Below are 13,968 nucleotides of genomic sequence, written 5' to 3'. Positions count from 1 at the left end.
AACTCGCACTTAAACGTTTTACTTTTATGGTCAAGAACGTGAGTTGAAGTTGAGTTGCTCTGGTTATGACTTGACTGGAAATTTGACCTGTTGTTTTTAAACGACCTGACTTAGACTTTAGTGATTTCAAAATACCTTATTTGCAACACTGCTTATAACATGAAGGCATTACACCTGATACCTAAAGGTTGTTCAGTTAGTGCAGTGTGATCGCAATCTTTTTTCGTATGCGGCACCCTAAAGAAGTTATGAATATGTTTGTCCAACAATAGTTCGGGAAACCTTTGCACGTATTTTTGCCGAGTGCTTAACTGTAACGTTACAATAAACATGATTCAAATAGTACACATGACTGTGCAACAAGGTTGAAAACACTTTTTAATTTTTGGCACTTTAATCGTACGTACAAAATTGTATCAAGAAGCTTACAAATAGAGCAAAAATTGAAATCCTTAAGAATTTGAAATATCTCTCGGCACCCTTGAGCGTTAGAAATGGCACCCTTGAGTGCCGTGGCACCCCGGTTGAGAATCACTGAATTAGAGTTATGGATAAGTTATGACTGTGTGGATAGGTTATAGGTTTTTGTGAAAGATTTACTGTGTTCAAAAGCGTGTGAGGTCAAAGTAGTCCCTTTTGTGTTATTTGAAAGATTTTCAGTCAAGCCTTTATCAGCAAATGTGTTCGTCGAATTCACGCTTCGTTGGCGCTCAAATGATGCCATTTGACGTGAAGTTCACACAACTATGATTACCCGAGCAGAGCTGTCAATTCTACAGAATTCAATCGAAGCATATCCTGGTTGTGTGGGTGCAAAAAGTCAATTCATTTTCCCGTTCTCATTAGAATTTCAGGTTATTTTTGTGGATTTTCAAGGTTTTAAGAGTGGATTTGGCAAACAGAAAATAGTGACATTGTCTCACAAAACGTAAAAGTAGTTTAAAACAAGTTTGTTTAATCGATGGGCCTCTTTTTCTGTTTTTTTGAAACAGAAATGTTGGTGTATTTTCTTTTTAGAAATGTTGGTTTAATACAGTGATTCCCAAACTTTTTTTCTCGCGTACCATTTTAAGCTTTTGTACAGTGTTCATGTACCACCTAACTTAGGCCAGGGCCGGATTAACCATTAGGCTAATAAGGCTATAGCCAGGTTTTCCATACCGTGCTTATTTCTAAGATTTGTGCTTATTTTTGGGCGCAGTGTCTTAGAAAACATAAATGTGCTTATTTCTAAGAAACGTGCTTATTTTAGAGGCGTGTGCTTAGTTTGTCTTATTTAAGTTTCTAAAAGTGTTCTATATTGATTCTTTTACATTGACGGAGGAGTGAGAGACTTCATTTATGTATATTTGCCAGGTTCTTTGACCCAGATTATAACAACAGTGCGTTAAATTACACAATAACAATGGATTTTGATTGTTTTTCTAGAAAGTACATTGTCCTATAGAAGTGTGGTACTTTGCTTTAGCAATCAAGTAAACTTTCGACTTGACGTGAGGACTGACATTTTAGGTCTAGGTATACGTGTGTCAGTACAGACAAAATATTATTAAGAGAATGAGTCAGCATAAGCACGTTTTTTTGTGATAAACATGAAAATGAATTTTCTAATGTCAAATGAAATCGAAAGGGAAAGAGCTATGATCATTGCTGTTATTGTGATAGCGAAATCAGCCCAGAGGCTATGACACAATGTTACAACAACAAAAAATGCTAGAAGCATTTCAGTAAATCATTTAATGAATAATTTTATTACGAGCTAAACTCCGCCAAGTGAACTAAACTTGACTACCAGGCAGGCAGGGTCAGCTGCAGGCGTTTCATGCTGCCATGCACCACGTTTTAAAAGGTGTACAGGTGCGCTCTGACGCAAAATAGGTAACAAAGCTTGCATTAAATAAGGGTGATAAACTTGCCAATTTCAAGCAAATAAACGCATTTTTTCGTGCTTCGCGCGATTAAGCTACGTTTTGCGCATACAAAAATAGGTGTTTTAAGTTTTTATTTTATTTTATGACATTATTCCTGAAAGCTTGGATTTCACCCCCGCAATCCTGGATATGGCCCTGGTTTTCAGTAGCGCACTTATTTTTTTGAGTAGCGTGCTTATTTTTTGGTCTGAGCAGATGGTAACCCTGGCTATAGCCTTAAGCCCTGGAAAAAATCGGCCCTCAGTTAGTTTTATTTTATTCAATAGTCGGAATTCAATAGAGTTGCTGCGTGACTGGCGTCTATTGTCACCATTATTAAGCAATTTCTGCGAACTAGGTTTGACGTGGCACATTGGTGCATTAACATTGAACTTGACAATCGTATTTGTGTATTAGTTGCCAGGTTAGTTAGAACAGTGGTCTTACGGTCCGGTAAAATTTCAAAACAAGTTATGCGGAACAGTGGACCTTAAAAAATCAAAATTCACCCAAAATGTAATTGCGACAAAAGTATGCAACTTTAAAGCAATTAATTAAAACTTCAATTTAATTAGCGATTTAATGCTGCTGTCTTTTTATACGCGGTTCTATTAAGTTTTTCACATAAAACTGGTGTTAAAGTTTAGAACAGAAACGAGTTGTAGCCTACTTTTTTAACAGTTGGACAGACACTTGCAGCATTGTGACTTACGTTAAAACGATAAAGTCAAGCTTTTAACATCTTGCGTTTTGCAATTGAGATATAAAATTGTAATATATTTGGTGGACCGGCAGGAAAGTTGACGCGGACCTGCCGTTGAGAACCACTAAGTTAGAGTGTTTTCAAAAATCAGGCCTAGGGCTTTAGGCGTATGGAAGTTATGATAATTATGCCCCTCTTAAGTAAATTAGGCCCTTCTCAAGTAAACAGCTTTAGGCCCATAGTACCCGTAATCCGGCCCTGAGTTAGTCCTATATCTTACTAGAATATCTCAAACTATAAATACTAGAAAATGAGCATGTAGCTATATTAAAGTTTAACAAATGTCATTCCAGGAAGACATAAAAGCCATAAATTATACAAAACACAGCAAATAGTTGTAATGCGATGGATGTGAGAGCCAGCGCACATCTGTGTAATAGAGAAAACAGGTGAAATTGGAACTAAGATTCTCGCAAAGACGTTTAAACAACCGAGTATTAAGGGCGGATGTTTGATCACTCGGTTCAAGCATGATAACATATTTCATACAAATACACGTTGCGGTAGGGCTTCTCCATTGTGTTGAATAGCTATAAACCCGTACTTTATGCAACCCTGACTGTACTTTCGTTTAAAATTTAGATGTCTCCCTATTACTCTATTTTGGAAGAAATTACAGTAGTTCAATAAAAATATGATTGAAATATCAATATACAGGGCAATACTACAGCTGTTATTAGTTCATTACTATTACATACATATTAAACCAGCTAACAAATAGCGTTTTATTATCTTGAACAAAATAAGTGTTACGTCATAAACGCGTGCAAATCCAAAGTTACTAAAACGACATTACAAATTACCCAATCTGAAAGTTTTAAAATTCAAAGTTTTCGCAAATTTATACGTATGCTGAAGTTAGTCGCGTACCACCTGAAAGACTCTCGCGTACCACTGAACCACCGGTTTAATATGACACGAAGGTAAACCACATTTTGTGCTACCTTTTTTATTTTATTTTATTTTTCATGAAGTTTCTATTCAGCGAAATTCGCCCTGAAAAATACCCGATTCAGCACCGCCCAACAAAGGTTATCAAAGTCCGAGTGCTGCCAGACCATGCCAGGTGTGCCGCGGTTTTCCCCGAAGTTTCATACTTGCGTTTTTAGGGATACATTTTTGATTTGAAAAGTCAGGACAAAAAGGCGTACAAAGCCAGGCGTCTTAACCGTATGTATTTATTCATAACTTTCCCTCATATTATTTCGAAATACCTTCTTCATCTATTTTCTACATTTGATGTTGAAAATAGAGACAACGATTTTTTGGAGCGTTCAAAATGCCACCGACTTCTGTATGGGCTTTGATATTTAACTCTTACCAAAACCTTCAGCCATTATGCTTCAAAGTAACGACATAAAGTCACGTTTTTCGCTTGGTAATAGACGTGACCAGAAACCACCTGAAAAGGTTATTTCCCGACGCGGCCTTCGTAAAGCTCCTATTTTTAGCTTGGCGACAAATTTTTGACGCCTACGTCCGAGCAGGGCATTTATTACGAGACAATAACAACAATCAATCGAGCGCGCGACGCCTGACGTTCGTGAAATACGCGAGGCACGGATTGTGAGCGCCGCTGTAGACCGGAAGACTTGAGGCATGGCTAGAGCTCTCGCGAAAAGAGGGGATATTTTTTCTTAGATTAACGCCGTGTGTTTACCTTCAGTGTTTCTTGAGTTTTTTTTGCGGAGGCCCAAATGTCAAGTCTCATAAAACAGCTTAGCTTTGGCGACCAAATTCACCTTACTGAAATTTCGGTGAAAGAACAAAACAAAAAAGGATAAATGGCATAAATCAAATTGAATTCGATTATTATTAGTTACATCTTTATATTTGTTTTAAATTTTTTGAGCAATCTTGCTCAAAATCAATCTCAACAAATTTAACCTTGTCAACTACAGTCGACCGAAATTTGTTTAAGTGTCGACCAAACTCTTTATTCGTTTTTTTTACGGTTTATTCTGAGCGATTCCTTACAAGGGAGCGATTTCTTTACAATTTTTACGTTTTTGTTTTGAGCGATTTCTCACAATTGTTTAAGATAGTAACTTTGCAAACAAATTTTGTCTCGATTTCTAGCACATTTTATCTTTAAAATATGTTCACTGTGCGTTCAAGTATAAAATAGACCATGTTAAGCGTAAATCTAACGAAACAAACCTGTTGATATTTGCAGAAATTAAAGGAATTAATCCTAACGCCACCTGGTACAAATTTAGGCAATTGCATAAAGCTTATTAAAATTGGTAAAGTAGTATCACTACTCGTCCGATACTAGGATTGAATCGGCGCCGATTTGACGCCAAATTAATACAAAAATTTCTGCGATCATTTGCATTTTAACGCAGTGCTATCTGTCTTGAAAAAAATTAAAAATAATTAGGTTAACAACTTGAGCTAAATAGACTTCTTAACGCTGAACCAAAGTTTCGTGCACCGTAAAAAGTCAACTTTTAAACAAAATTCCAGCTTTAAAAGGAGTCCTTGCGATTTTTATGTGCGGGTGTCAACAACAATTTCAGTAAGGCACCGCCAAGGTATAGCTTCTAAAATGTTAGTTATTTATTTTAAGGCCATTTAACGGTAAGTTGAGAAATAACTTTATAAGCTTAAATTTATTTTGTCTTTTTGGCATAGCAATGACGTCATTTGGTATGGGATCGCGATGCATTTTTGTTCAAAGTATCTGGTATTTTTGTCGGAATGAAATATGAAGTATTAGCCATGAGCAAAAACTCAAAAAAAAAATAACACCAAACGCAACATATAGCAGGCAATTTAAAAAAAAAACTTTTTTTTGTTTTTTTTTAATTTTTTTTTGTGTGTGCAAAACTCAAATAAATAATACAACTTTATCAGAAAAGTACTGAATGAAGACACTTGATTTTAACCCAAGTCATTTTTCCAAAAGACTTAAGTTAATTGAAGTCAATTGTCCAAACGCCTTAAGTCAATTCAAGTTATCTGCCCAAAAGACTTAATCCAAGTCCTTCAAAAACAATGACTTAAGTGCACTTAAGTGAAGTCATTGATGACTTAAGTGCAATTAAGTGAAGTCATTGACTTAAGTCATAACAAAACTGCTAAATGCGCACTCCTGGATTACAAATTACCGTCAGAAAGGTTCGATATGACTCAACATCCTGAACCCGATTTTCCCAGACAAGTTAAACTCGCTTAGCCCTGCGTGATAGAGTTAAACGTGCCCAGCCGTATTTGACTGTGCGTTAACTCGGAAAATTCCTTCTCTTGGAAATATAAAGCCGTGCATTTTTTTGGTCCAGCAGCTATCGCGTTGCTACAACGCCATGGGCGATTCTATTCTGGTCTGGAGATCGAATACTGTGTCATTATCGAATGATTTCACCTGAAATTATCGTGGTCTGGACATTTGATTTTAGACGTTTGTGAGAAAGGTCTAAAAGCCGTTAGTCGAGCGGTTTTGTGCTACAATAAAGTTTTCGAGCATAATGGCTGGAGGTTGTAGTAAGAAGTAGAAAGAATATTAAAGCCCAGAATAAGATAGCATTTAGAATAACTCTTAATTTATTTTTCATTTCTAAGACGGCTAAAAATGAATATAGAGCTATTTGAAACGTTTGAAATGATAGGCCCACCTTCTTCTGAATGGGCCTGAAAAAGTTTTTATTTGATTAACAATATATACTTGGTCAACGAATGTTGCTGTTATAAATTTACTGTTATTTTCAGAAATTAAGCGAATTTTTATTAACAAATTAGATATACTAGTTTTATCGTTGTTTAGCTTCAAGTATAGATGCTTTCGGCAACCTTTTACGTACGTTAAATGTTATTAATATATACCGTTTTGCCAGGCATTGTATATCAATTGTAAAATTGTTTTCCCAGCAACACTTTTTTAATAAATGTACTGACGTTTGTAACTCATAGCAGGTTCTGATAAGATTTCTCATATTTTTCGCCCAGTTGCAATATCGTTGCCCTGACGTAGCTTTCCTGTGTTGGTGTATTTCATAAAAAATATTGCCGAAAGAACAATGTTACAATTGATACGATTTGAGTTGCGTTTAAGTTTTCAGTTTAGCGTAAGTGTTCGGGTTAGTTTTGGATTAATCGTTGCTGTATCAATTCTTTATGTTGAAGAGCTTGTTCAAACTGCCTGATCTTTGCTTTTAACCCAGGGGTCGGCAACCTTTTTTGCACTGCGGACCGGTTTAAAACTGAAATTTTGTCGCGGACCGGCCTTAAAAACAACAAATGCTCAGTAAAGAAACAACTTTTTTCAATGTCCTAATTAAAATGCATGCTTTTTTCTAAAATTTCCTGTCGGAACATCAACATTGTTTATAAACATTGTTTGCATGATTTGATTCTATTGCACTTTGGGGTGAGCACGCTTGAACATAAAAAAAACATTATATATGGCCCGTTTTCGATATGGGTAATGAATATGGTCCGCGGACCGGCGATTGCCTACCACTGCTTTAACCAACTTAACAAAAGCGGTTTTTAACGATTGGCCCATTTAACGTTTGAATAATGTTGCTTTTAAAGATGTTACATTTCTCAAATACCGTATTGTTGAAACGTACATCAATTTTAGGCAGGCTGAGTTTTCTTGGTTTGGGGTAAAGATTAAATAACATTAACATCATACAACACCCTCAATTAGGTTTAACAGTCTACTTAATGTGCATAGGTCTGATTATAATTTGCTGTTAACATCATACAACGACCTTAAACACTTTTAACAAAGAAATCACTGAACCCATAACACTTTTTTTTTGAATTTTAAACAAAACAACTCACGCTTGTTCTTTTCAGATTTGAAATTCAGTCAATAGGAATTTTAAACAAAAAATCATAGCCTTTTAAATATAAAACCCTCAACCGGTCACATTTTTCTTTTCAGATGGGGACCTCAGTTAATTGGAATTTTAAACAAAAATTTTAATAGCCCCACAATTAAAAATCCCTGAATCGATAACGTATTTTTCTTTGCAGACAGTGACCTCAGTTAATAAGAATTTTGTAAAAAAACGATGGAGTTTCGCTGTGTTGTGGTGATAGCCTTGTGCTTTGCCCATTTAAGTCAAGGTAGTAACGTTGGCCCGCCGGGCAGCTCTCCTAGAAACTTGGGTCCTTCTTGCATTGAGACGAATTCGTGCGGACCGCCTGGAAAGGCAGCTGAACTTAACGCCCCATGCTCCAACACAAACCCGTGTCCATTCCAAGGTTAGGTTAATTTCTAACTTATTCTAACCTATCTGATTATCTAAGACTGTTTATAAAACAGGTAAAATTACAGAAAACATACATTTAGCCTATAAGGCATCGTCAGTTTCTTAATTCGAATGATTTCATTCGCGAAATATATATTTCTGTTAATTTTAAGAAATGATTTTGTGTTTTATCGATTTTTATAAATAGTCTTCGATCATCTGATACGGAAATAAGACGCTGTAAGTACTCAAATACAGGTATTGTAAGATAATAAGGTGTGCGTGGTCACCCTTATCGCCTTTTATCTTTTTTGTGTGGTTTTAATTTGCAGTATGTTGCATTACCTGCAGGTTAAATGGCAAGGCTATATTATGGGCTATTTTATACGTGTATATCTTCTTATCTAAGTAGATAATAGTATTTAATTGGCAATAACAGTATATAGCACAAAAATAGTGATTTAAAAAACTATGTGAAAAATGTGTGTGGCACATCTTCGATTTACCCATGGGTTATCGATATCGTTGAAACACTTTTGATAAGAGTCAATAAATTTTGCAATTTTACCAAAAAATTATTATTTTTGATGCAAGTATCATTTACCTAACTTCCTAGATTAAAATCGTCTCCGGTCACTCATCGGAGTAAATCTAAAACACTGCAGCTAATTCGAACATAGGCCAAAATGCCTAGCGTGGCCCAGGTATAACTCTTAGATATTTTTTGACTTGGTGTTGAAGGCATCCTGCACAGGAAGCCGAGAAGTCAGATAAATAAATAAGTACCGGAAGAACTTCAGTACATAATGTGACTGATAGTAACTGCATATTTATTCAACATATGTACAGTAACTTTATTTTTATTTGATACGGTTTGGCTGTTTAAACACATACCTTATTTTTAAATAGTTTGTTTTTATTTATATGTTAGCATTCTCGTTTTAGATGGGAAACCTGTAATGGGTGATGTGTGGTGTCAGAAATGGGGTTAGGGCGAAGGAGTTAGTGATGAAAATGTGGTTTGGGGTTAAATAAATGGAAATAAAGGCAATCTAGAAAAACAATAGCCTGCCGTGAGGTTTGAACTCACGACATAAGGCCATACCTGGACCGTCGCACCGCGCTTTATTACGACTAATATGTATTGATCTTATTCCAAACTTTGTGTTATTTCGAAGTTGATATTGTTCCAATTTCGTTCGTATGGCTGGTCTTGAGTTTAACGTCATACAATATTTAGCTAAAGGGTGCATTCCCTCGTTACAACCGTTATGCATTAGTTTAATTTTGCCCTTACTCCAAACTGTGTCGTATTACGACGTTGATATTGTTTTAATTTCGGTTTTATGGCTGGACTCTAGTTCAGTGGTTCTCAAACGGGGTGGCATTTCTAATCCTCAAGCGTGGCGCGACATGTTTGGGAATCTTTACGAATCTGATTTTTGCTTAACTCTTATAACTTTTGTATAAGATTAGAGCGGAATAAATCCAATTATTGCTTGTAGAGTTGATGTGTGTTGTTCCAGTTCGTTTATTGTCACTTTCTAGTGAATTACCAACCTAAATATCTTATAGGGTCCCGCAATCTATTTATTATTTCTGAGGGGTGCCGCTAACCATAAAAGGCTGAGAAGCAGTGCTTTTTAGTTCAGCGCCACATCGTATTTACCTAACAAGTTTAACGACCTTGTTACAGGTGGGCAACAACTGACGCCTCTACCTGAAGTGGTTTCAGATGCAGGAAAGCTGGATATCACTCTTGTAGTAGATGTTACCGAGCTCACGATGGAATGGTTGTCCTTCTTTCGACGAACCTTCAACGGAAGCTTTCCGGCTCCTACCTGGCGAGTAAGGAGAGGCGACGTCGTGAACGTTCGTTTGGTGAGTTGAAAAGTTTGTAAAATGTTATCCCTCCATTCTCTTTTCACACTTTAGAAACAGTCTGCGTGAAATAGTACTTTTGGAACATGCCTAGAGCCAAAAAAACGAATTTTATCCAAAACAGTGGTTCTCAACCGTCGTCCACCGAACGGTGCCGGTCCGCGTCAACTTTTTTGCCGGCCCACCAACTATTACAAATTTATATCTCAAATGCAAAATGCAAGATTTTGGAGCCTTGTCCAATAAATTTAGAACTTCGCCAGTTCCGTAATTTGCAGCATTGTGACGTAACCTAGAGTTAAATGTCTACTTTGGACTTATCGTATACGTCACAATGCTGCAAGTGTTTTGTCTAACTGTTTAAAAGAACTCGTTTAAGTCTTAAACTTTAAGACCAGTTGTATGTAAAACTTCAATAGAACCACGTATAACACGTATGATATAAAAAAATGCAGAAAATTGCTAATTAAATTTCCATTTTTTGCTTTTAAGTTGCCAACTTTTGTCGTAATTACATTTGGGGTTTATTTTGAGTTTTGAAGGTCCACCGGTCCGTGAGCTAAAAATGTTGAGAACCACTGATCTAGAAGAACAGCTTTAAATTTGTTAACGTGGAGTTTTATATTTGCCTTATAATAAAGAGCCCATACATTTTTTAAACCCAATTTCGGATCTACCAATTGAAAAAAGTACCAGATACTTTAACATTTTATTTACTCCTCAAACGAACTTTACGTACGTTACTTTTCACGTTGAAGAAAAAGTTCGTTTTCATTTATATTTCGTCTTGTGGGTTTAAAATTTGTGGTGTTCTTTAGTACGGAATGAAAGGGTGTATCTTTGCGAAATCCATTGTTTTGTGTTGAATACGCCAGTGTCAATTTGAAATGACTTAAGTTCCATTCAAGTAATTTGTGAAATAACTTAAGTCAAAGTCAGTCATTTGTGAAATAACTTAAGTCAAAGTCAAATCATTTGTGGAATAACTTAAGCCCGAAATACTTACTTCATTTCAAGGAAGACTTAAGTCAAATATAGTCATTTTGCCCAAAACACTGAAGTCATGTCAATTCATTCGAAAAATGACGTGAGTATACCTAAGTCAAGTCACTCACTTAAGCCATTGTCATTGGTAAAACTAAGTCCAAGTCAAGTCATTTTAAAATAACCTAAAAGTTACAGTCAAGTCATTTGGATTAAACACCAATTCCCAGTCAAATCATTATTAGACCAAGTCAATATCAAATCAAGTCCTTATAATAAATTTTTAACGATAAACTAGTTTATTTATGAGCAATAACTTAACCACAAAACAACAAATCGGAACATATTGTAAGATAGAATAGCATAAAGTAGAATGAAATCGGGAAACGCCGATATCACTCACCCGGGCGTTGGTCACGCATCAGTGGAAACCGAGTCACGTGTATAGTGACGTCAAGTTGGGCAACGCAGTGGAGGAAAGATAGAAAAGTAACTTGTTAACGCTACAGTTGACATACAGGAATGTCCGATATGACGTTTTTTCCCGATCCCTATATTCTACAAGTCCACATTTTAGATAAAAAGTACCGCGTTCAGGATACCAAATTACGTCAATACTGTGATTAAATACGCAAAATAGATGAAATTAAAACGTTCAAGGCTACATTTGTCCAAGGTATTCTAAAAATTAACTTAAGTTTAATTAAGTTTAGTTACCTTTAGTTGTTACCTTACTAATTTACTTTCAAGTTAAAAATTGCTGCGTTATATCGCAAATCATGGATCAAACACCTGTATTAATTTGGTATCGGATCGTCACCGATACCATCCAAGTATCGGGCAAGTACCGATATTACCATTTGACATCGGGTATCGGCTCCAATCCGATATTGTCTCATGACCCTACTGAAAGCTAAAATTGTTGTTTGATAAGATTTACTCGAAGCTTCCACAAAATGCTACCTACTTCTGTAGGGGCTTTAAAATTAAGTATTTTGCTTTTTTAGTCATAGTTAAGGTTATTTGATCGTATCAGGTGGCCGTTATTTTTTTCCAAAAACAGTATGTACCAGACAAAAGGATCTCTATGGAATCCAATTCATTGGCAGCATGTTTCTGCTTATTGTTCACTGTTCCACTGACGCGTATATTAACAATAAAGCTCAAGTTAAAAAAAAACGAGTAAAACCATAGTCATACATTTTTTAAAAAGATGTTTTTGACTTTTTTATTAATTTTATTAGTACTTTGCTATGTATATGTATTTTACTTTACTAATAGGAACCGACGATGCGGCGAAATATATATTCATTTAAAAAAGGTCCGGTTCTGGTTCTATTCGGGTTTTTAAACTTTGAGTTTTGTTGTGAAATATCAGGCAATGTACGCTGTTTATTTCTGTCTAGTTTTCAGCCAAGTTTGGCCTTAATTTGTCAACAATTGACTCGAACAGAGTGATATTGAATTTGGTTAACCACCGCTGTGCATTTCGAGCACAGAAATGCCTCAACTTGATTCTGTTTCAGGTGAATAAGTTGAGCAACAACCATCCAGTAGGCCAGCACAACAAGTTCAGACTTCCAAACACGACCAATCTCCACACGCATGGACTCCACATCAGCAGTGCGGTAAGAAAGGAGAAAACCAAACCCCGTTACTCTTTACTATAGGGCTCAGAGTTGTAAACAAGCCGTTCTTGTATGACTTAAGCCCCAGTTAAGTGATTTGTAAAATAACTTAAGTCCAATTCTAGTTATTTGTAAAATACCTTAAGCCCAAGTGAAATTATTTGTAAAATACCTTAAGCCCAAGTGAAATTATTTGTAACATAACTTAAGTCCAATTCTAGTTATTTGTAAAATACCTTAAGCCCAAGTGAAATTATTTGTAACATAACTTAAGTCCAATTCTAGTTATTTGTAAAATACCTTAAGCCCAAGTGAAGTTATTTGTAATATAACTTAAGTCCTAGCCAAGTCTGCAATATTTCGAGACAGTTAACTCTTTTTACGTCCTAAAAAGGGTATCCATAGATATATTCGATGTACATTTCCTACATTTCCATTTTGTTCTTACGGTAAACAACTAAAATTATGATCAATTAAATCTAGAAACACATAGAGTTTTTATAGAGAAATCTCAAAAATAATTTAAAAAATATTTTTCAAATGTTCAATAAATTTGGAAAAAATCAACATTTAAAGCTTAATTCCGTGTAACGTTACATATAGCGCCTTGCTTGATGCCTTAGATCTATAATTTTTCCGTAACTGTGCTATGTTATCCCTGATTTTTTTTATTATGAACATGCAAAGGTTTTAAAGTCATTTGATGTAATTTTAAACTCAATGGTAGCGCAGTTAAAATTTTACAGTTTTTTAAGTTTTATAGTTTTTTCAAAATTACAAATTAACTATAGGCTACTCCCCTATTGATATGGTGTTAGCTCACAAATTAACAGTACTGCAAAATTTAGTGTAAAAAACAATCCATTTAACTTAGGGGTTCTTAAACTTGGGTCCATGGACCCCTTGGTGGTCCGTGAACTAATTTTAGGGGTCCATGTAGGCTAAATTGAAATATTTGTAAAATCATTTCTTCAAAGAAAACAGTTTAATTAAAAATAAAGCGGTTGTACTGACTGTAATTAGACTCCAATATACTTTTTCAGACCAAAATCAACAGATTTATGAAGTCTATTTGTATTGTGACGTCTTTTTATGATGTCATTTTTGAAAATATTTGGCCTACCGTGGTCCACGCAATGCCGAAAAAACATTTGAGGTCCTAGTTAAAAAGTCTAAGAACCCCTGAGTCAACTGATTTTGCGTATTGATATTCCAGGGAATCTTAAACTTGTTTTTACCGCGGACCCCTAAAATTATTATTTATTTATTATATTTCGCTGCAGTCGCCCGGAGATGATGTATTCGTACGAGTTAACCCAGGAATGGACTTTAACTACACTTTCAACATCGATCCTGAGAATCCGTCTGGTACATACTGGTATCACCCACATTTTCACGGCTCCACATTTTTACAGGTAAAATTTGGCCGAGAAATGGGATACAAAAAAAGAAAATTGAATTTATATTCTTTAGGCCAGCGGTTCTCGGCCTTTGTAAGCATCTGAGCCGAATTTGAACAGCCGCAAAAAGGTCAGGCAGTTTAATAGAAACATTTTTTATTAATACCAACTAACTACATCAAAGAAGACAATGCGTCT

General features: G+C 35.6%; 1 protein-coding gene across 1 annotated transcript in view; it reads left to right on the top strand.

Annotated features, from left to right (window-relative positions):
* Window positions 1-7,663: 7,663 nt before the first annotated feature.
* Window positions 7,664-13,968, top strand: part of LOC146141517 (uncharacterized) — a 31,084-nt gene continuing 24,779 nt past the window's right edge. The window contains exons 1-4 of the mRNA XM_083390159.1: window positions 7,664-7,890; window positions 9,574-9,758; window positions 12,269-12,370; window positions 13,654-13,785. Of these exons, the coding sequence (XP_083246285.1) occupies window positions 7,698-7,890; window positions 9,574-9,758; window positions 12,269-12,370; window positions 13,654-13,785 (612 nt within the window). The 5' untranslated portion in view covers window positions 7,664-7,697. The remainder of the gene's footprint in view (window positions 7,891-9,573; window positions 9,759-12,268; window positions 12,371-13,653; window positions 13,786-13,968) is intronic.

The sequence above is a fragment of the Ascidiella aspersa genome, chromosome 5 (assembly GCF_963924565.1).
Source record: "Ascidiella aspersa chromosome 5, kaAscAspe10.2, whole genome shotgun sequence".
Taxonomy (NCBI): domain Eukaryota; kingdom Metazoa; phylum Chordata; class Ascidiacea; order Phlebobranchia; family Ascidiidae; genus Ascidiella; species Ascidiella aspersa.
Note: the sequence above shows the minus strand (reverse complement) of the source record. Positions and strands in the feature narration are given on the sequence as shown.